Here is a 23,260-nt window from a genome sequence, read left to right as displayed (position 1 = left end):
TCACCCAATAATCCATGCTCAATATGCCCAAGGAAAAACAAGCATAAGCACTTGATTGCACAATGAAAAACATACCTTTAGGATTGGATTGCCCACCTTCAAACATATGCTCTCGATAGATGGGCGAGGGGACATATGACTGATTTAGGGAGCGGAGATAAAATGGCACAATGAATCAGGTAAACTGGTGGTTGTCAGGGGTTGTTGGCTATCGGCTGAAGAGTTGTCAAGGAGAAAAACTCTCTTATGGGGTCACCCACTTTTGGTAGGAAACAGGTACCACAAGTTAAAGGGTCAAAAAAAGAAGAACCAATAGCTAAGGTTTCTATATATCGCCACCCACAACACGAGGAAATACAACAGTCATCAATGCAAGTGTGTCAATGTCAACAAACTTACTATGGATCAACATGGAACCAGAAAGGCAACCAGTATGGAGGCACATGTTGGAATCAAATCAATGCATGGAGACATCAAAAGTAGCACAACAACAACATGTAACCCAAGGAGCAACTAGAATCAAGATCAAGGAGGAAAGGCTATCATGGAACCCCAAGTCCACATTTCACTAAGATGGATGGATGCTTGTGCATGGTACTAGTTGGTTACATTGCTTAGCAAGTCATATTATATGGCTTCTTCTCATGTTTCGGGTATGAAACGTGAAAAGGGGGATGGAATGTAATGTACTTAGGAGGCACAAGTAGCACTAAAAGCAATGCAAGGAGATATCAGAGTAGCACAAAGACAACATGGAACCCAATGAACAAACAGAATCAAGATCAATGAAGAAAGGCCACAATTGGACTCCATGACCACATTTCACGACGATGGATAGATAGTAATGCATTCTACTAGTTGGTTATATTTGCTTAGTAGGTCATTATATGGTAGCTTGCAAACATCCCTATTTTATCGCGAAAAAATTGAGAAAATGCGAATTTTTTGGCCTAGCCAATGTTTGCTGATTTTTACCGATGTTTTCTCGATTTCAACGAATTTTTTCTTTTTCAGACCCTTGTTGATTTTATCTTGATGCTAATGTTTGCAACATTGATATGGCTTATTCCATGTTTCTGGGACAAAACATGCAAAGCAGAATGGAATGTAATGTCCTTAGGGAAGATAATATGGAGTATATAAGGAGGTAATTGTTAACACATATATTTACCCCTTCGGAAATTGGATTGCTTACTAGATCTATAATAAGATTACTCAATGCAACATGAAGGAAAATTCGCCCTTTGTGTCGCATGCACACTTTCCTCTTCGTTTGGGCTGGCACTTACCAACCACAAGGGAGTCCCTTGTCTTGCATGCATTGATCCTTTTGTAAATATGCAAAATAGCACACAAGAATAAGCATGCAATGGTTGTTTTTGGCCAGCAAATTAGTGGCCAAAGAAGTTATAAAATATTTTTTGCCTAAGGTGGTGGAATTATCTCCAAAATTAGCTTTTGCATGAATAAATAAAGTAGACAAAAAGCACTTTAAATGTCAGATTTATAACCAAAGAAAAGGCTCATAAATTTTATAATATTGCACAAGAAGACCATCAGAATATTGCCAAACTCAAAGAGATAGAATAGATCAAAACAAAGCTTTATTTTGCAAAAGCAAGGAGACTGGTTGTGCAAGAAGACTATTACAAAATTGAGACGACGATGTTCCTTTCAATAGAAAAGAAGCTAGAAGAGAGAAGCAGAAAGAAATCAAGAATTAGAAAATATCATGATAGGGCAGCAGCAGTGATCAATCCTATTCTTTATCTTCTATCTTATAGGTGGTAGAGTGGTGCAAGGTGAAGATTGGAGTCTCCTTCAAGTTGGAATCTAAGCACACTTCAAGGCAACATGGTGGTGCTAGGGCAAGTTGGAGCCTATGCAGGGTGTTGGAGCATCCTCTCGGACGGACTTGATAAAAAACAAGGCATTGGAGCATCCTTCCACTTGAAGCTAGTAAATAAGGGTGTCGAAGCATCCTTTCAGTTGGAGCTGATAAATCAAGGGGTTGGAGCCTCCTTCAAGTTGTTGTTGGAGAACCTTGGAAGTTCGAGCTTCTTGTTGATGTAATCTCAAAGACCTGTATTAAAAGCATTCAGTGGTTTTTTTTCCCAAAAAGGTTTCCACCTAAAAATCTCGTGTATTGTCTTGGATGTTGTGCATTATTGAATGGTGTTCCTAATTTATTTTTGATCTAATGTTAATAATAATTAATGCTCTATGGAATTAAAATTAACTAAATGAAATGAAATATTGATTCACTCCCCTCTCAGTATGTCCAACAAATCTCATCAACAACTTTCCCAGACTTGTTAGGAGAAACACTAGGTGATCTGTACTCAATCCAGTTTCATTCGCTGCTTCTGATCCAGGGCTTCTAACTTGACACCCTCCTTCAGATACATGCCCCCTTTACCCAATTGAGCCTTCTAGTGATTCATGGTATTTATTTTAAAGCCTACTTTAGTATTTCACGCCTTGTTCTCTTTTGGTTTCTAACTTGTTTTTGGAGATGTTTTAGGCTCTTTTGGTCTACAGTTTTATTGCAGTTGTTAAAATTGGCAACTAGGGCCAACTTCCACCTTAGGACAACTCATATGATGAAGATGATTATTGCATTGGATTCCTCTTTTGGAGAGGTACAATTTTGATATAAAGATCATCTCATTCTGACAAGCGGAAATGGAATTATAAATTTATTCTTCTTATAGACAAATTGTCAAGGTCGGCCTCAATCAAAGGTAGGCTCATGAAGCCCAATGGATGGGTCTCCTCACCCTCAACAAATTGTAAAAATAGGAGTGACCCTTCCCTCATTTGGACATTCACTCATCACACATCACATCATCTCTCTCTTCTCTTATTTGGTTCGTACTTCTGGAAGGCAGCTTCTATTCTTTGCACGTGTGGCAGGAGGTCGAGTTTTTCTAGGGCAAAACAAGTCAAAGTTTCAGAGCATTGACCAAGGGGAATTTGACCAACGTTGGCCTCGGTTTTTGGGCCAAAATTCAAAATTCTCTAGGTTGCATTTATTGGCACAAAAATCGAGGAGTTTGGGACAAGTTGACTTCAGATTTGACTGCAAAAACTTACAACAGTGTTTCTCTCTCCTTTGACTGGGTTTGACCGAATTGTCTTGGGTTGAATTTCACTCACCTAGAAGACTGAATTGGGTTGTTGTTTGGAGGACATTTTGGGATAGCTTTGACCACCATTGACTTCTGATTAGCGCTGCATTAATTGCTGGTTTGTCTGTTGATTTGGCATATTTGTTTTGGGCTTGTACTTATGATATTTGTACTCTCTCTCTGTTGAACTATTGAAGAATAATAAGAAGATTTGATCAAAGGGTTTCCCCACATTGGGGTTTGTCCCTGGCATCCGCCACATCTTGTGTTCTCTTGTCTTGGCTTGTTTTCTGCATATGATTTTATGTTCTATCTGCATTTACTGTCAATGTTTATAAGTTAACGTGATTGCTACTGGATATAATTGGAAATTGTCATTAGGTTGCTAAAGGAACATTGAAGTAAATTGTGCTTAAGCATAGAACATACCATTGTTATCTAAAATTAACATGGTATCATAGATCAGGTGAAGACAAAGCCCAAGGAAGAGTGAAGCAAAGCAATCACTAAGAAAAGTTGTTGGACGAGGACTTGGAACTAGTCCCAATGACGACTACATCTTTCTTCAAATCCGAAGACAGCCTTAAGGACGAGTCTAACTATCATGCATGGAAGATGACTTTGGATTTGACTTTGGAAAAGAATGATGCCATGGACTATGTCAAAGGAAGAATAGCAGAGCCTCCTTCAAATGCATTCGCTGCTACACAAACCAAGTACAAGAAAGGTGAGGTAAAAGCTAAGAAGATCATTGATGATTCCATTCATAAGTCTTTGGTTGCTTATATTTTTTATTTGGAAACATCTAAGGAGATGTCTGACAAGCTGGTTGGGATGTTCAAAGTAAATAATGCAAATCAAGTTCTCTTTCTAAAGAACAAGTTGAAAGATATCAAGATGGATAGAGGAGAATCCATCCAATCCTCCTTCATGCGGATAAACGAGATCAAGAATGATCTCCTATCTATTGGAGAAATCCCTGGTGACAGGGAGCTTACTCTTATTGCTCTTGGTGGTCTTACAAGAGATTGGGATGTGTTTAACACTACCATCCTCAACAATGACAGGATTCTGGGATTTGATGAACTATTGGCCAGATGCACTCAAGAAGAAATAAGGATGATGGAAAGAGACAAGCCCTCAAATGGAAACAATCCTACCGCCTTCTCTGCTCATTCTAAGAGAAGGAACAATGTTGGTCCAAGGAATCAAGGACAAGGGTTCAAGCTGGGATTCAAAGAAGGAAGGAAAGGAAGGTGCTTCAATTGTAACAAGTTTGGCCACTTCGCTAGAGAATGTCCTCACAAGAAGGATACTCCAAGAGATGATGATAATAATAACAACAACTTCAAAGGCAATGGCAATCAAAGGAACAACAGGTTCAATAACAAAGGAAAGAGGAATGCTCCTGCTGCTCGAAATGGAGGTGGTCGTCCTCCCAAGAAGTTGAGAAACGAATTTTATCTTAATTTTGCCCTCTCCACTGCCTCTCCTCCAAATACATTAGACAATTGGTTGATTGATAGTGGTGCCTCAAGGCACTTCACTGGGTACAAGGAGACCCTCTCTAACTTGGTTGAAAATAAGACAAATACGGAGGTTATACTTGGGGATAATAGCACTTATCCCGTGAAAGGAATTGGGACCGTTACTCTTCACTTAAATCAAGGTCAAACCTTCCACTTACAAGAAGTGTTATATGTACCTGATTTGAAAAAGAACTTAGTTTCTATTTCTGCGATGGAAGACAAAGGTTTTAACGTGACAGTCATTGATGGGAAGGTTCGTCTTTGGCAAAGGAATCCAAGAGATGCATTCACTCTAGGATTCAGGGTTGAAGGTCTTTATTAGGTTGGAGGAAGTCCGTTGGGAGCAATGATTTGTGACACCTCTCTTCAATCTGAATTATGGCACCAAATATTTGCTCACCTTCATTTCAAAGCCTTATCCGATGCAAGGAAAATGGTCACAAGGATGCCCGAGTTCAATTTAAATCATGAAGGTGTTTGTGAGGGATGTGAAGTTGGAAAACATACAAGGGGACCATTCCCCTAAAGTGAGACTCAAACCATTGATATTCTTCAATTGGTCCATTCTGATCTATCAGGTATGTTGCCTGTGACATCTTTGGGTGGATATTTGTATTATGCTATTTTTGTGGATGACTTCTCTCACAAGACATGGATCTATTTCTTAAAGAAGAAGAATGAAGTATTCAAATGGTTCCTCTCCTTCAAAACCTTGGTCGAGAATCACACAAGGAAGAAGATCAAAATTCTAAAGACCGATAATGGGACCGAATATGAGTCTAATGAATTCAAAGACTATTGTAGAGAAGTTGGCATTAAGAGGGAGACTACCACTACATATACTCCTGAACAAAATGGTGTTGTCGAAAGGAAGAATCGTACTATCATTGAAGTGACCCGAGCTATGCTTCATAATCAAGGTCTTTCAAAATTCTTATGTGGAGAAGTTGCCAACACCACTGTGTATGTCCAAAACCGATGCCCACATCAAGCTTTGGACTTCAAGACACCCGAAGAAGTATTCACCAGTAAGAAACCTGATGTTTCTCATTTTAGATTTTTTGGTTGTCCCGTATACTTTCATGTGCCGAAAGACAAAAGATAAAAACTAGATGCATCTGGGAAGAACGGAACATTTGTGGGCTACAGTGAAACTTCGAAGACATATAGAATCTATGTGTTTGGTCAAAGGGAAGTGGAATTAAGTCATGATGTCACTTTTGATGAAGATTCTGCTCTTAGAAAGATTCAAGATCTTCCTATTCCTAGGAAGGCCAATGATGACGCTGATACGCAGGATGAACCTACATTTGATGCCCAATGTTGAAGGTCTGATGGATCCCATTGATCCACCTCCTAATGAGCCCTCTACTTCAAGAAAAAGACCTTTATGGCTCAAATATACTCTTGAAGATGCCGAGAAACACATTCCACAGAGGGGGACATTTCGTGAAAGCAAGAAGTCGAATAGGTACCAAGGGTACTTAGTTGCCAAGAGTACCATTGTACAATCTGAGCCTTGTACATTCGAACAAGTCATGAAGCAACAGGTTTAGAAGGATGCGATGAATGAAGAGTATGAGTCGATCATGAAGAATGATGTCTGGGATGTGGTTCCTAGACCCAAGGACAAATCAGTGGTCATTTTGAAATGGTTCTACAAGATCAAACATGGAGCTGATGAGAGTGTTGTGAAATTCAAGGCCAGATTTGTAGCTCGAGGCTTCTCTCAAAAGGAAGGAGAAGATTGTTAATTTGAGTAGCTTCGGAGGTACTCCAAGCCCTAGGGTTCAGAGTTTGGAGGGCAAGCACCACAAGGGTCACTTGTGGGCTTAGAACCCAAGCATGGGGTTTTGCACCCATTGGGATTTGGATCAAAACTATGATGAATTTGAGCTTGGGAAAATTTGAGGTGATAGAGCTTAGCGAGGCGATTCCAACGCTCCAAAGATCACTCAAATCGGAGCTCTAGAAACGAAGTTATGAATTTTGAAGTTGACTAGTAATTATTGGCTTTCAAGTCATGTAGGCTTGATGTAAAATTTAACCAATAGATGTGTCCCTTCATGAATTTGTGGAGCCCTCATGTTGTGTATAAATATGAGGTGAAGTGGAGTCATTCTAAGCATCCAAAAAGTGCAACACATATACATCAAGAGAGCTCGTTGAAGAGGAGGACTTCTCTGTTTTAGTCGTAGCAAAGAGGACAGAACAACGTGGGTTTTGGACGTTGGTTCAACGTCATTTTGTGGAGGCCGAGTTACTGTTAGGAAGGTCGAGGTACCTTCCTAGAGGGTCGAGGCACGGGAGGTGAGTTTCAAGCTTTTGGTGCTTATTGTATGGGCTGGAAACTCTGTTTGGAGGGTGTCGTAAGCTACAACAAGGTTGTGTGGTAGGCCGCAGTCCTTACCACCACAGCAAGTGATAGCATGGGCAATTTTTGGGGTTGTTTTGTACCCTAAACTTCAGTGTGGAGGAAGAAGGCTCACACTAGGAGAGGACATATTTATTTAAGGGTTGTTGGGTGACTGTTTGAGGGTTGTCACAGTAGTCTAAGGTGCCCTAACCAGTCACTATCACAACAACAGCAAAACGGACTTGAAGAGCAACAATTTGATGTGTTGGATTGTTAAATTTTAGGTATGTTCTATACTTAGAGCAATTTATTTCAATTTTCACAGTTAGATCCATATCTTTTCCAGATTAGCAATCACATCAGCATTAAAGTAAACTGCGGATAGAACATAAACATAAATCATAGAAGACAAGCCAAGACAAGAGGACACAAGATGTGGCGCTAGCCAGGGACAAACCCCAATGTGGGGAAACCCTTGATCAATTCTTCTTATATGTTCTTCAATAGTTCAACAGAGAAAGAGAGAGAGAGATAGTACGTTTACAACAAAAGTCAACACTTTGACTTATCTAGTTAAGAGCATAGATCATCTTTAAGAAGATGATACATGAGATCGGTTGAAGACATGTTGCTTCAACTGATTCTCCAAGGTGACTCCTTCACCTATCGTTGTGTTGCATTTCGTCATCATGTTGCACCTCACCGCGCTACACCATGCTGCACCCATCATCACTATGTTGCATCTCATCACGCTTCATTAATCATGATTGTACCCATCACTATACTGCATTATATGCCATTGCTGCACCATGTTGCCATCCTGACCTATGTGTTGGCTGCACCTTGCTTGCTTGTTGTCCCTTGCTGAAAGAAGCTACTAGAAGGCAGATTGGAGCTCAAGTATTGGCCAGCCTAGAGAGTAGTTTGATGAGCCCGTGTACATGCAACAGAAATGACTTGCAGCATTGTTAGGTGGCAGCCCTCTTGGAGTCTCGATGTGTAGTGGCCTTGATGGACTAAGGCACTACTAGTGAGCGGTACGGGAGTGAAGGACTGGCAGGACAAGATACAACATCGAAGTTGTGCAACGAAGTTTGTCATTGTATCTTGTACACCATAAACTGTTGTATTATTCAGATTTGGTTTAATATAACGAAGATTGGTGATTGTACATTATTGTACAATTTTGTTAAAAACCGTGCATATTTGTGCATATGTGATTTACTGCTTTATATTTCCGCTATGCAAAGTAGTATATGGTTGAGATTCTTGGTTTGGTAGCGTCAATGATTTTAAGACTCTAACCTAGACCCAATGTCGTGGAAATTCAACATAGACCCCAATATACCACCATCTGTTCGATCATAGGCCTTGCTGCCTTGCAAGGATGGAACGTTCACCAGATGAATGTCAAAATTGCCTTCTTGCATGGTTCCCTTAAGGAGGAAGTGTATGTGGAACAACCCGAGGGGTTCGACGTTCAAGATCGTGAGACACATGTATGCAGGTTCAAGAAAGCCCTCTATGGGTTGAAGCAAGCCCCTAGAGCTTGGTATGAGAGGATTGATAGCTATCTTATGAAGCTAGGATTTACAAGAAGCAATGATAATCCGAACCTATACTTCAAGGTTGAAAAGGACAAACCTCTCATTCTAGTCCTTTATGTGGATGATCTCTTTCTAACAGGTGGTGACCCTCTCATTCATCAATGCAAGAGGGAGTTGGCTTCCGAGTTCGAGATGAAGGACCTAGGACTGATGCATTATTTCCTAGGGTTGGAGGTTTGACAAAAGCCAAGTGAGATTTTCCTTTCTCAAGGAAAATATATTATGAAGCTACTTGAGAGATGTGGGATGGTCAACTACAAGTTCGTGACTACTCTGATGGAACTCAACTTTAAAAATTTATGTGGAAGTGTTGTTGGGCCCGAAATTGGCGAACCCTTTCAAGTATCGTCAACTTGTGGGAGCCCTAATGTTTTTGGTCAACTCCCGTCCTGACATATGCTTCGTTGTGAACAAATTGAGTCAATAGATGGTTGAGCCTCATCACATTCATTGGATTGCTGCCAAGAATCTCTTGAGATATCTCTGGAGCACAATCCACTATGGACTGAGATACACTGTCTGGAGTTTGAGTCTATATGGATATACAGATGTTGACTGGGCTGGCAGTGTGGTGGATTGTAAGAGCACGTATGGGTGTTGCTTCTCTTTGGGCTCTGCTTCTATATTGTGGATGAACAGGAAGCAGAAATCATTTGCACTAAGCAATGTCGAGGCCGAATACATTGCTACGAGTATGGCCTGTTGTGACGCAGACTAGTTGAAGAAGTTCTTCAGTGAGCTATTTGAGCATGTGCTAGATACCACTGCGATCTTCTACGACAACCAAAGTGGGTTTCGTTTATCAGAGTATCCCGTGTTCCACGACCAATCCAAGCACATTGATATCAGGTACCACTTTACCTGGGATATGGTACAACAAGAAGTAGTGAGGCTCCAACATATTAGAACAGATGAGTAGGTTGCAGAGATTCCCACTAAGCCTTTGGGGAAGGTCAAATTCTTAACCTTCTGAGAGAGACTTGGAGTCGTGGAACAACCCTCTTATGAGGGTCCCGTATGAGTTGAACACAGAGCTCTAGGAGCTCCTAGGGGAATGGGTTACTTCTTGGAGCAAGCTATGAGCGACCATAGGGTGAGTGGTTCACCTTCCCCTAGTGGTGCGCTGGATACAGGGTGAGTGGTTCACCTTCCCCTATGATACCCCATTATGGTTGACATGTGTGTAGGGTGAGTGGTTCACCTTCCCCTACCCGAACACATGTATGTAGGGTGAGTGGTTCACCTTCCCCTACGATTGACATATGCATAGGATGAGTGGTTCACCTTCTCCTACGGCATATGAGAAGGATGAGTGGTTCACCTTCTCCTATGGCATATGAGCAGGATGAGTTGTTCACCTTCTCCTGTTGATGCCCCAACATACATCCTACCAATAGAGTCTGAGACTCATGGGAAGTGCCTCTCATCTAGCCAATTAGTTGGGAAAAGTTGGTTAGGGACCACAGCACTATTGATGGACGCATCATGTACTATCGTACTCCCTTTGACTAGGATGCATGGTGTTCAACAACTTGATCTAGGACCAAGGACTAACTTTAGTGAGTGGAGAGTGGTATGATACACTCTCGATCACTTCTTCTTCATTATTACTTCATGGATCAGCAGAGCAGAGCGGTGATGGCCTAATGGTTCAGGATGATATGTTGGCATGATGATGGATTGGCAGGTGGAATACTCCCTAGTTGAGAGGGAGTGTTAAAATTGGCAACTAGGGCCCACTTCCACCTTAGACAGCTCATATGATGAAGATGATTATTGCATTGGATTCCTCTTTCGGAGAGGTACAATTTTGATATAAAGATCATCTCATTCTGACAAGCAGAAATGGAATTATGAATTTATTCTTCTTATGGACAAATTGTCAAGGTCGGCCTCAGTCAAATGTAGGCTCATGAAGCCCAATGGATGGGTCTCCTCACCCTCAACGAATTGTATAAATAGGAGTGACCCTTCCCTCATTTGGACATTCACTCATCACACATCACATCATCTCTCTCTTCTCTTATTTGGTTCGTACTTCTGGAAGGCAGCTTCTCTTCTTCGCACATGTGGCAGGAGGCCGAGTTTTTCTGGGGAAAAACAGGTCAAAGTTTCAGAGCGTTGACCAAGAGGAATTTGACCAGCGTTGACCTCAGTTTTTGGGCCAAAATTCTGATTTCTCTAGGCCGCATTTATTGGCACAGAAATCAAGGACTTTGGTAAAAGTTGACTTCAGATTTGACAGCAGAAAATTACAACAGTGTTTCTATCTCCTTTGACTGGGTTTGACCGAATTGTTTTGGGTTGACTTTGACTCTCCTGGAAGACCGAATTGGACTACTGTTTGGAGGACATTTTGGGACAGCTTTGACCACTGTTGACTTTCTGGTTAGGGCTACATTGACTGCTGGTTTGTCTGCTGATTTGGCAGATCTGTTTTGTGCTTGTACTTATGATAATTGTACTCTCTCTCTCTCTGCTGAACTATTGAAGAATAATAAGAAGATTTGATCAAAGGGTTTCCCCACATTGGGGTTTGTCACTGGCATCCGCCACATCTTGTGTCCTCTTGTCTTGGCTTGTTTTCTGCATATGAATTTATGTTCTATCTGCATTGACTGTCAATGTTTATAAGTTAATGTGATTGCTACTGGATATAATTGGAAATTGCCATTGGGCTGCTAAAGGAACATTGAAGTAAATTGTGCTTAAGCATAGAACATACCATTGTAATCTAAAATTAACAGCAGTCCCATTGGCAATATTGGCCACAAGAAGACATACTAATCTTTCAATTAGCTGCCAAAGACTATACAATATAGCACATGTTCAAAACCCACATATAATTTCATAAATGAGTGGGTTGATTCACTGAACATGCCCTGAAGTAAATGTTCTCATGACACCACTCATAGATGATAAGTAAGATCAAATTCACATTACAACAGCAAACAAGTAGATCAGAACAAGAAATATCAAATGCCACGAATTGATTGATTTAGAAAAGTAGATAAAGTCATAACAGAAAGTCTCAAAAATAATAAAGCTAAGCTAAAATGTATACTATATTAGAGCATGTATCATATAGAATATATTTCAAGCAAAAGACTATAATAATCACCTTCTAGCCTCTCGTCTGGAACATCTGAACTGCTTGGGCTTTCTGCAGGTAGATAGGGTGATGCTAAGAATCCCTGCCTGAGAATGTCTGAATTGCGATGTTCTCCACATGACTTAAGGGATACAGATAGCATATTTCTTGTCAGAAATGAATGTATAAATTTCCATGGAGCTAACCTTGGATCAAGCTCCAAACAGATTAGAACATAAACAAGCACACAATCATTAAAATAAATCTGTTTAAATCAAATATAACTGGGCAAGTGGCCATACATCACAGTGGACTGAATCATCGGAATTGACCATTGTGCAATTGGTGCAATACCATTTCATCTGCACGGTGACACCTTCAAAAGGCTCCCAGTCCACATCATCGTCATCTTCATCATCTTCCAACAGCCCTTCTTGTTCATACAAAGCAAGCAATTGCTCCGAACTTTTCCTATTACGACCTTGTTCTCTTATATTTTCTATGGATACATGCCCCATATCTTCAGCAGCAGTGACCTCTTCACTGCCTTCCCTGCCATTCCTTCCACAACCAACTGAATTAGCATGCTCAATGCCTTCAACTGTAACAGCCATGCATGCTTGTCCTTGAGAAATAGTACCCATATTATTGATAGCTACATTATCAGATTTATTTTCTTCCTCATCATCTATGCTGCTTTCAGAATATTCCTCTTCCATGTCATCAATGTCCATCTCTTTCTGAAATTTGCCATCACAGCAATTTTTATCAGCTCCCTGTTCATCCTTTTCTTGTTGCAGAGACTCTGGTACATCTGCCATGAATATTTATTTTTTCATACGATACAAGTCTTATTTTTTCAGTATGGCTTTGGATAAATACCCCAATGCCCACTATGTGCAACAAAAATACTACAATAAAAATCTTAGCACATGAACCTGCAAACAACAGGAGCAACTAGATTAAATGAAGAAGAACCAAGGCCACAGATTAGACCCTGATAAACAAGAAAGCAAATTAAAACAGAGTATTTACAAGAGTCTCAAAGTAGTTGAAAACAAATTTAAAGCAATAACAGTAACATGAGTGAAAGAAAACAGATTAAAAGAACCCTAAAAGGGCAATGCAAAAATTCCAAGCATCACATACTTCCCAAATACCTCACCCAAACTCCAACATGTCAAGCACCATTTTACCCTTGAAAAATAACATTAGCCTAAACAGGTATTGTTTATATTTCAGTCTATTTGAAAGCTCAGATATGTTTGGTTAAGACAGTTGCAACATTAGTGTATAATTGGCTGTTAAGATATTACAAACTCACTGTACTGAGCAAATTACAGCATATATGGCATAGATGGTTAGTAATTTTGGTTGTAGGTAATGCCTTAGTTCCCCAGCAGTTAGATATGCATCCATTAAAGAATCGATGCCTGACTAGACTATTTTAACACAAGAAACTTCAAAGTTCAAACACACTGACACCATGAAGATGCTGTATATAGAAGTGTACATATCATCAAAACCTAGTCCATTGGCATTAACCATCGAAAGAGCCCAATATACATCCAAAGATTTGATAAATGGAGCTAAATCTTTCCACTACCAGAGTATACCTAGTGGATCTGAACAAATAACCACACAAATCATAGAATAATGTATTACATTGTATTCTTTTCAAGTAGAGAGTGAGGCCATTAAACAAATATAATTAAGGAGAGACCAGCTTAGTACTGAAAAAGAGATAACATGATCTCGGAAAAACAAACGCATCATCTGCATATGAACACAACAAATAATTTTTCTTTTTAATAAGAGGATATTTGAAGAGAATCTGTTCTTCAGTATGATGGTCACACTTGAGAAGCAAGTTCTGTATCCATAGATGATTCTTCGAGGTAAATAGTCCATGTGCTAAGATTTCAAACCAGCGAACTCAGCATCTGCTCTGAATCCTCAAAGAAACTGAACTAGGATTTACTCTCCATGGATAGAGAAGGAGCATTTTATATTTTGATACCTTGTTTATCATGTTTATTTGACCTACTCACGCACATTTTATTACAGATGTAATTAATAGAAGAAGATTTATTTTGGTGAATCAGACAGATTAGGGCTTAGACAGGTCCCTAGACAATCTCAAGCAGACCTGTCTAAGCCCTAATCTGTCCCTAGACAATCTCCAGTTCTATCAGCATAAACATATCTTCAGTCATATGTTACATCAGTCTGCTTATTGCAAATTATAAATGTTCAAGAAGACCCAGTAAACAGGACAGATCAGTTCGCACAAACATGGCACAACCATATAGGACACAAAAGGAGAACCTGATTGCCAACAACCTCTATGCCACACAGGACACTTTAACCTTGGAGACACTACTGAAGTAGCACCATAGAAATCCCCCAACAGATAATATTGCATTGCTCCCATTTCAAGGCCCAAAACTGAATCCAGTATCACAGCCGATGATAAGAAACAATCAACGTTATGGCTACTAACTAACCAACAAACGAAGTACATTTACCAAGCACACCCACACACCTGCATATAAAATGCACCTTATGATGACTCAAAGAATTTCATTGAACAAGCATAAGAAACCTCCAAGTGACCAAGTGACTCATGATATACAGGAGGCCATGTTCAACCCACTAATTTGGCTAGTTCCACCCAGGATGTCAACTCTTCAAGCTTCACAAACATTACGGCCTCCCTTACACTGTTTATTATATTTTCAGTGTCACCAAATGGGGTGCCCAGATTCGAAAACCAAAAATCTTTCTGGAATGGACCTGTACAAACGAGAAACGTCCCAGAAATGTTTCGAGGAAATTTCTATGATATTCACATTTCTAGAGAGTGTACATTTCCCAACAACTGTAAACGTCTATTTCTGGCCTCATCATAAGCATTTCCCAGAATAAACTTTACTTTCTTTTGACTTTCCCGGAGCTCCAGTTGTAGATCTCAGCACAGATCCCACCTGGCCAGCAGATATCCCAGGCTCCATGAGGCATCTGATCAGAGCCAGCATACAGAGTACTAATCACCAGCTTCGATCAAGAGCCAGCATACAGAGTACTAATCACCAGCTTCGATCAAGATGACAGTCTTCCATTCAAATATTCTATTCCCCCAGCCCTGGATGTTAGGAGAGATGGAGAATTTTGATCGAAGGTTCCTCCAAGATTGCACAGCTGAGCCCCTTCTCTCAAGTATTCTCCAGAGGACATCATCAGGCTCACATCAATGCCTCTACAATGCTAGAAAGAGATAGGGATGCCCCTTCTCTCTCCTCCACATCTACTATTATTTCTTTTTCTGATGTCGATTTTGAGCTAAGGCCCGATGCCTCCTAGTATTTCTCACCTTGCTTTTTGCCTTACCCTTGTTCTGCTTCATTTTTCTGATACATGTTCATGCTTCATGTATTTTGTTAGAATATCTTACTTTATGTGCTTGGAGCTATGTCACAAGGTTCACCTAACTTCAACCTTGAGGTTTGAAATTTGGTGTACCTAAAAAGAATTTTGAGGTTCAGCAAACCTCATATCTATTGACCAAGTCCATAGCTCATAACTCATAACCCCATGTCACAAATCAAGCTTGTAATCTATCTTTACAATTTCCAAGTCCATGAGAGATTTTTTATGTTTATTGATGTTGATTTCTTACTATTTTATACAATATTTCAATTTAAAGTTAATATATGTATATACAGAAAATGTATATAGATGAACCTAATGGAAAATATCATCAAAAAATTCGAACTCAAACTGAACCTAGTCATTGCCGAACCTAAACTTGAACCTGAAGCATGTGATTTAGGCTTGGAGTGGCCTTCCACACTCCAATGGATTCTTGTCAACTGTTAGCTTTTAGTGTCATTGACCATTCTTTTTGTCCACTCATTGGACACTAATAAAATCATCTTAGCTTACCATATTTGGCAATTTTAGGGTCTAGGACTGGGATCCAACCATGGTCCCCTACATCCTCCCCAAATAACAAGAGATGTTTGTTGGAAAATTCAATGTGGCAGCTATTAATTTAGATTTTCCTATTTCTTTAATACTTCCTTGTGAATCTTATTTATCTTTTAGTGTTTCTTTATTAGATCTTTTCATCAAAAAAATATCAAGACCAAAACACTAAAGACAATGGACATTGATATTAGGCTTCAAGCCAGGGCAAAACCCCTCCAAGGGGAAAACCAAGAAAAACTCTTCTCTTCTTATAGAATCTGCTTCAAATGAGACAACAAAGACCCAAACCCTAGACCAAGTCCTCCTCCAAGTACTGAGTTAGCCCTTCAAGAAGCCCTTTCAAGAAGATCAAATCAACAAGGCTTGATACGGATTCACCTAGCTTCTAGCTAAAACTTCGACCCTAGCTTTGACCCTGCAACTTCGACTTTGCAACAGCTGCAAAAACCCCAATCAAGCTTTTCAAGAAATCCTTCTTTGAGCAAGACAAATCCTCCCAAGCTCAACGAGGTCAACACAGAGTATATGCCCTTCTAGCAACTTAATACTGCAACTCGCTCTCCTGTAATTCAGACCTGCAATTTCGGCCTTCCTGGAAGTTGCAAAAACCCTAATTCTTCGCGCATGTCAAAGAGATAGAGCCCAAAAACAAGTTTTCTTCCATATTTTCTCCTTTTAGACCCTCGCTCTTCCTTCTTTCTTGTTTCCAGCTACAGATCGAACTTCCTCTCTTGAGATCAAACTTGTGACTGAGTGTCAAATGAGGTCAAATTTGCTCCTTTATATAGCCTTTCCAAGGGGTCGAAAACCCTCCTTTAGGCCGACTTGAGCTGCTAGGGCCGACTTGTACTTTTGGAGGTTTCCAGGACTTTCTAGACACAAAATAAATTCTTTTACAAATTACATCTTGCCCGAAAGGGTCTTATAAACATGATGTTGACTCCATTGACTCATGACAATAAATCCTATGACCTAACAAACCCTAGAAGCACGAAGAACATGATTTTACCTAGAAGACCATCAATAAGGAGCATGAAACCCATGCTTTAAAATAATAACTTTTTCTTTTCTTCTTTTGTTTATTACATAAGATACATATTGAAATGAGTACAATAACAATTATGAAGACCAAAACTAGTTACATTTCCAACAATGACAGCTTTTGGGATCACTTCAAAAGTGATTACACCATGTTTCAAACTTTCAGGTGCTTCATGAAATTTGGGGTACATAGTGTAAGATTAGCCCCTAGATTATCTAAGATGGATTTGGAAATTGGAGATGGCTTACCTCGTGATTGATTGACCTTAGTTGAGTGCTTGCATGCCATTCTTCCTTCGGGCATTGGAGATCTTCAAACAACTTGTTGACATTCTACAAGCTAGCCACACGGAGGGGATGGCTTATTTTAAGAATGCCCAACATTAGAGGAGCATCATTTAGCACTCAAGAAGAGGGAAGTGAGCCTTGGATAGCGTGGGTTAGCCTGGATTCTTGCATGGAAGAATGGAGTTAACTTGGGGATTTATAGGTTGCGACAATTTTCAAGGAAGGTGAGTGAATCCAATGGGGCATATGGCTAAGGAAAATTGTTCAAGTTCTTGTTGGCTTGTAGAAGGAGCAGTGGACACATCTCATGGAGCCTTGCTCGTGTACGAAATCACCTCAAAGCTTGACATGTGCATACCTAAAGTGTAGCGCTCTGTATGTGTGAACCTATATGTAGCTTTTGTCAAACTCCCTTAACTCTCACATATATAGAGGAAGTGAGAGTCCTTTCATCATTGTCATTTTTGTTCATGTTCTTATGTTAGAGATGTGACCAAGATGAGTGCACAAGTCTTCTTTTCTCTTGTGCATCTTCATTTATTTCTTAGAGTTTTCGGAGCATCTTGAATACAAAGGTTAGGGTTTCTTCCCTTGGAGACTTGAATGTTAAATGTTCGAGCAAAAAGAAGACGAGTAAAATTTTGGTGAAAAAGGCTTTATGCCATATTCTACACATTGTATTGATCTCATCATATTAATTTATGGTACATGAACTTGACCACTTCTAGATCTAGATCTCATTGACAACTCATCAATGGATCATGACAACACCTCATCAATAGATAAGGTTTACAACTCATATCAATGTGGTCTCAAATTTTGTGATTGTCTAGGGACTCACAATCTAACATTCCCCCCCTAATCACGAGTCTGAATAATTCTACTATTAACAAAAAACTCGTATCATCTTCAATCTAAAACTATTGAATTGAGCTTCGATGAAGATATGCATGAAAAACCACCAATATCTGAATGTTGAATAGTTCATCTAGAAGTGAATTGTTGCCATGTCTAAACATTCCCATTCTATTGATTAGCATCCCAATTGTTGATTTGATTGATTTGAGGAGACTCGTTGTTATACTTCAATTCCCAAATGTTTATTGACTTTTTATGATTAATAGGACTTCAAATCTTGAAGCCTAGCAATCATCACTAATATCTAATATCCTCCCTTGTCAGGTGCAAGGTGAGAAATTTGTTAAAGTTTGTTGAAGAGATCTAAGCTTAAGCTTTGGATTCTTCATGTGATGGTTTTGTTGGTTGACCACTAACCATCTTCACTTGATTTCGTGGTTTTTGGTTGACCACTAACCATCTTCCATTAGTACTAGTGGTTTTTGGTTTACCACTAACCACTTTGACTTGAACAATGTGGTCCATTAACCAATTTGATTTGAACAATGAGGTGATTGTGGTTTACCACTAACCATCCTTAATCCCCCCCCTTAAGGTGCAAGAGAGTCCCAACATTGTACTCCCCATGAAGGTGGAAGAGGGTATATTTTCATCAATGTTTGCAACCCCCACCCCCCCACCCCACCACCTTCAAGTGTGGAGTGTACCATCTTTGATTCAATGTTTTAATCTCAGGTGTCTAAAATTTGAGCAGCTACAACAAAATTTCACCATCAAAATCATTTGCAAACATAAGGAAAAAGTCACTTTTGTAGATTTGACCATGTCGGCCTTCAAGTCAATAAATTGGCCTCGCTAAGGAAATAACCCCTCCTAGACACCATATAAATATGAGTTTGTTGGAGGTCATTTGGAGCATCATTAACACATCACATTCATCTCTTGTTAAAATTGGCAACTAGGGCCGAACTCCATGTGGGTCATCTTATTTATGGCAGCTGATATTTTTCTTAGATCCCTCTCATCGAGAGGTGTAGGATTGATCTAAAGATAATCCAATTCCAATAAGTATTCATGGAGTTATGAATTTATTTGTGTTATAAGACAATTCATTAAGGTCAGCCAGCATCCAAATGAAGCCCACATGTGCTCAACGTTTTAGTATAAAAGGAGATGACTTGAGAGTCATTTCACACACACTTCTATCTTGATTTCTCTCCACTTGTCTTGGGTTTTAGTGGAAGAGAAATCTAGGAGTGGAAGCCCTAGACGTTGGAGGAAGAGAGGCTGCCCTAGACACACATGGAAGGCTGCCCTAGACGCAGATGGAAGGCTGCCCTAGACACACATGGAAGGCTGCCCTAGACGCAGATGGAAGGCTTCCCTAGACACACATGGAAGGCTTCCCTAGACGCAAATGGAAGGCTGCCCTAGACACACATGGAAGGTTGCCATAGACATAGATGGAAGGCCACCCTAGACACACATGGAAGGCTGCCCTAGACGCAGATAGAAGGCTGCCCTAGACGCAGATAGAAGGCTGCAATAACGCAGACCTAAAGGCTACCCTAATGCAGACCTAAAGCAGCCCTAACACTGGATGCCCTAATGCAATCCTAAGGTTTGAAATATAGTGCAAATTTGGAGCAACGAATGCTGAGGCAGGTCCGAGTTTGTGGATTGTTTTGGGTGCGGATTTTAGAGAAGAAGAGTTGCAACTCTTAGTCATTGCATGAGGCAAGACGGATGGCTTGAGGTGACACATTGGAGCAGTCTTACCATGCAAATCAGGGCGCAGACTAGTGGTGAGTTTCATGATTGTTTTATGCATGATATTGGGGTGTATATCTATGTTTATAGGGACACAGTAAGGGACTATTACAGCAGCTGTTGGGAGAGAAAGGACCTCCTAACTAGGCCGCAGTCATCTCTAAGGACAGCGAGGCAAACAGGGATATTCTCCCTATACATTAGGCTTGTTGGTGTGCCCTAACCAGTGAAGTACATGCACAGAACCCTAGGCAGAAATCAGCAGTAGCATGCAGCGAATTGAGGGTTGTTTGTGGACTGATAGTTAGATGCATGGGACAACAAGGCAACTAGTACAGCAGTGCTAATATATGGGACAGCAAGGTACATAGTGTTGTCAAGATATATGGGACAGCAAGGTACATAGTGTTGTATAGATACATGGGACAGTTGTGACATGGCAGCAAAGGCACATGGATAGCAGTAAGCATTGGGACAACAGCAAGACATAGTTCTACAATAGCAATTGGGACAGCAACAAGACATGGTGCTACAATAGCAATTGGGACAGCAGTATGGTAAGCAAGGTGTAGCAAGCACATGGTGGCAAAACAAGGTGCAGCAATGGCACATGAGGGTACATGATGCAGTACAGTGATGGGTACTGTCATGATTGATGAAGCATGATAAGATGCAGCATTGTGATGATGGGTGTAGCATGGTGCAGCACGGTGAGGTGCAGCATGATGACGAGATGCAGCACGATGATAGGTGAAGGAGTCACCTTGGAGAATCAGTTGAAGCAACATGTCTTCAACTGATCTCATGTATCATCTTCTTAGAGATGATCTATGCTCTTATCTAGATAAGTCAAAGTGTTGACTTCTGTTGTAAATGTACTCTCTCTCTCTCTCTCTACTGAACTATTGAAGAACATATAAGAAGAATTGATCAAGGGTTTCCCCACATTGGGGTTTGTCCCTGGCTAGCGCCACATCTTGTGTCCTCTTGTCTTGGCTTGTCTTCTGTGATTTATGTTTATGTTCCATCTACAATTTACTTTAATGCTGATGTGATTGCTAATCTGGAAAAGATATTGAGCTAACTGTGAAAATTGAAATAAATTGCTCTAAGCATAGAACATACCTAAACTTAACATGGTATCAGAGCTGAGGTGAAGACAAAGCCCAAGCAAGAGTGAAAGAGCAATCACCAAAGACAGTTGGGAAAGGACAAAAGGATCAATGGGTTCCTCATCCCACTTCAAATTCGCTGAGGGTGAAGTCGGAGCAGAGAATATTATTAGAGTGGCACAACAGAAGTTTCTGATGACCTACCTAAAGATCACTTCTATGGGAAGTCTGGATCTAAGGATGGAAGGAAAGGCAACTCGGCCATTATGCGAAGAAGTGTCTGACTGGCAGGAACACGTCACTTGATGATGATAACAATCATTCCAAGGACATCTTCAATGATCAGAGGAATGACAGGTAATGCAAGTCATCAAGGATACAGCCGACTCTTCAATGAAAGCAAGGAACCCCAGGTATGAAGAATCAAATGTTGTTTCTGATAAGATAAAGAAGTATTATCTTGTATTGGCCCTCTCCTTCAGATTCTTTGGGAATCTGGCTTATTGATTGTAGTGCTTCAAGGCACCTCATCAGATAGAAGGGTGCTCTCTCGAATCTGGTAGAGATGGAAACAATCGTGGGATTATACTTGGAGCCGATGCCACCTATTCCGAAAAGGGTGTAGGATGTTACTCCTCAATTGAATGAGGGTAACTCAATTCATTTACAGAATCTCTTTTATGTACCTGATCGCAAGAAGAACCTGGTGTCCATTTCGGCAATGGAAGTCAAAGGTTTCAGGGTGGCATTCATCGATGGAAAGATGACGACAAGGATGCCTGAATTCAAAAGGAGCATGAAGGTACATGTCTGAGATGTACCTAAGGAAAATCTCACAAGGGGACCATTCCCCTCATGTAGCAGGTCCACAAGTTTGGAACAACTAGAGGAGTTTGAGATTCATGATCGAGAATCTCATGTATACAGGTGGAAGAAAGCCCTCTATGGCTTGAAGCAAAACAACTTCGGCATAGTATGAGAGGATTGATAGTTGTTTGATGAAGCTGAGATGCACTATGAGTGGAACCGATCCAAACCATTGCTCGAAGGTTGTGGATGATAGACCTCTCATACCGACACCCTCTGAGGACGACCTATTTCTGACAGGTGCAGACCCTCTCACTTGCAGAAGTAAGAGGGAGTTGGATTCCGGATGTGGAATGGTAAACTGCAAACCAATGACTACCCCAAGGATCTTAACTTTCAAAAGTTATATGGTGGTGATGACGGACCAGATTTGGGAAATGCCTCTAAGTTTCATAAACTCATTTGCATCGATGTTCTTGGTGAACTTCCGTTGGGATATATGTTTTGCAGTTAGCATGGTGAGCTCATATTTGGTTGAGCCTCACTGGACTGGTGCCAAGAATCTTCTGAGATATCTTCGGGGCACAATCTCTCATGGATTGAGATACACTGTCGGAAATATGAAACTGCTTGATTATTCGAATGCTCACTGGGCAGGCAGTGTGGAGGATCACTAGAGCACTTCTTAGCGTTGGTTCTCTTTGGATTTTGCTTCAATATCATGGATGAGCAAGAAGCAGAAGTCAGTTGCTATAAGCACTGCCGAGACCGAATACATAGCTACGAGTATGATCTCGTGTGAAGCTGCCTGGTTGGGGAAGCTCTCAAGTGAGTTGTTTTTACACATGATGAATACCATTGTGATTCTCTGTGACAACCAGAGGGGGGATTCGATTATTGAGGAATCTCGTATTCGATGATTGCTCCAGCAAATAGACATCAGATACTGCCTTATCTAGGATATGGTAAGTCGATGAGCGAGGAGGCTCCATCGCATTGAGATTGATGTACAGGTCATAGACATTTTGTCAAAGCCCCGGGGAAAGGTCAAATCTGTGACTTTCCCGAACGACTTGGAGTCATTGAGAGACCTTCTTATAAGGGTCCTGCATGTTGCATGCATTGAGCTCTGGGAGCTCTGGGGGGCTTGGGGTACTTACTGGAGCAACATACGACCACAGGGCGACTCACCCTCCCCTGGTGGTGCGCTATGTACAAGATGACAGGTTCAACCTTCCCCTGTGATACCCCGTGGTGACTGTGGAACAGGATGATTAGTTCTCCCGTGGGCCAGGATGATTAGTTCTCCCGTGGCGACTGTGGAACAGGATGATTAGTTCTCTTGTGGGTCGGGATGATTAGTTCTCCTATGGCAACTGTGAAACAGGATGATTAGTTCTCCTGTGGTCCAGGATGATTAGTTCTCCCGTGGCGACTGTGGGGCAGGATGATTCATTCTCCTGTGGACAAGATGATTAGTTCTCCTATCGAGGCACCCTACCCATGCAGTCTGGGACTCATGGGAAGTACCTCTCATCTGATCAATGAGCAGGAAAATCGGGTTAGGGACCATAGTAGTACTATCGATGGATGCATCGTTGTATCTACCGTACTCCCTATGCTAGGATGACCTCCATTGATCTGAGATCAGTATGAATGGTTTGAAACACTCTCTTGTGA

The 23,260-nt window shown here is 40.7% G+C and overlaps 1 protein-coding gene across 4 annotated transcripts in view; it reads right to left on the bottom strand.

Annotated features, from left to right (window-relative positions):
• The window catches only part of LOC149152033 (histone deacetylase 15-like), a 318,098-nt gene that overhangs the window by 257,394 nt on the left and 37,444 nt on the right, over window positions 1-23,260 (bottom strand). For all 4 annotated transcript variants that reach the window (XM_089438338.1, XM_089438340.1, XM_089438341.1 and 1 more), the window contains 2 exons: window positions 12,017-12,652; window positions 11,745-11,856 (listed from right to left, as the gene is read on the bottom strand). In XM_089438338.1, coding sequence (XP_089294464.1) covers window positions 11,745-11,856; window positions 12,017-12,535 — 631 coding nt within the window. In that variant the 5' untranslated portion in view covers window positions 12,536-12,652. The remainder of the gene's footprint in view (window positions 1-11,744; window positions 11,857-12,016; window positions 12,653-23,260) is intronic.

This window comes from Pinus tabuliformis, chromosome 9, assembly GCF_031772625.1.
Source record: "Pinus tabuliformis cultivar Carrire ecotype Pingquan chromosome 9, CPIR1, whole genome shotgun sequence".
In the NCBI taxonomy this organism is placed as follows: domain Eukaryota; kingdom Viridiplantae; phylum Streptophyta; class Pinopsida; order Pinales; family Pinaceae; genus Pinus; species Pinus tabuliformis.
This window is presented reverse-complemented; position numbering and strand designations above follow the sequence as displayed.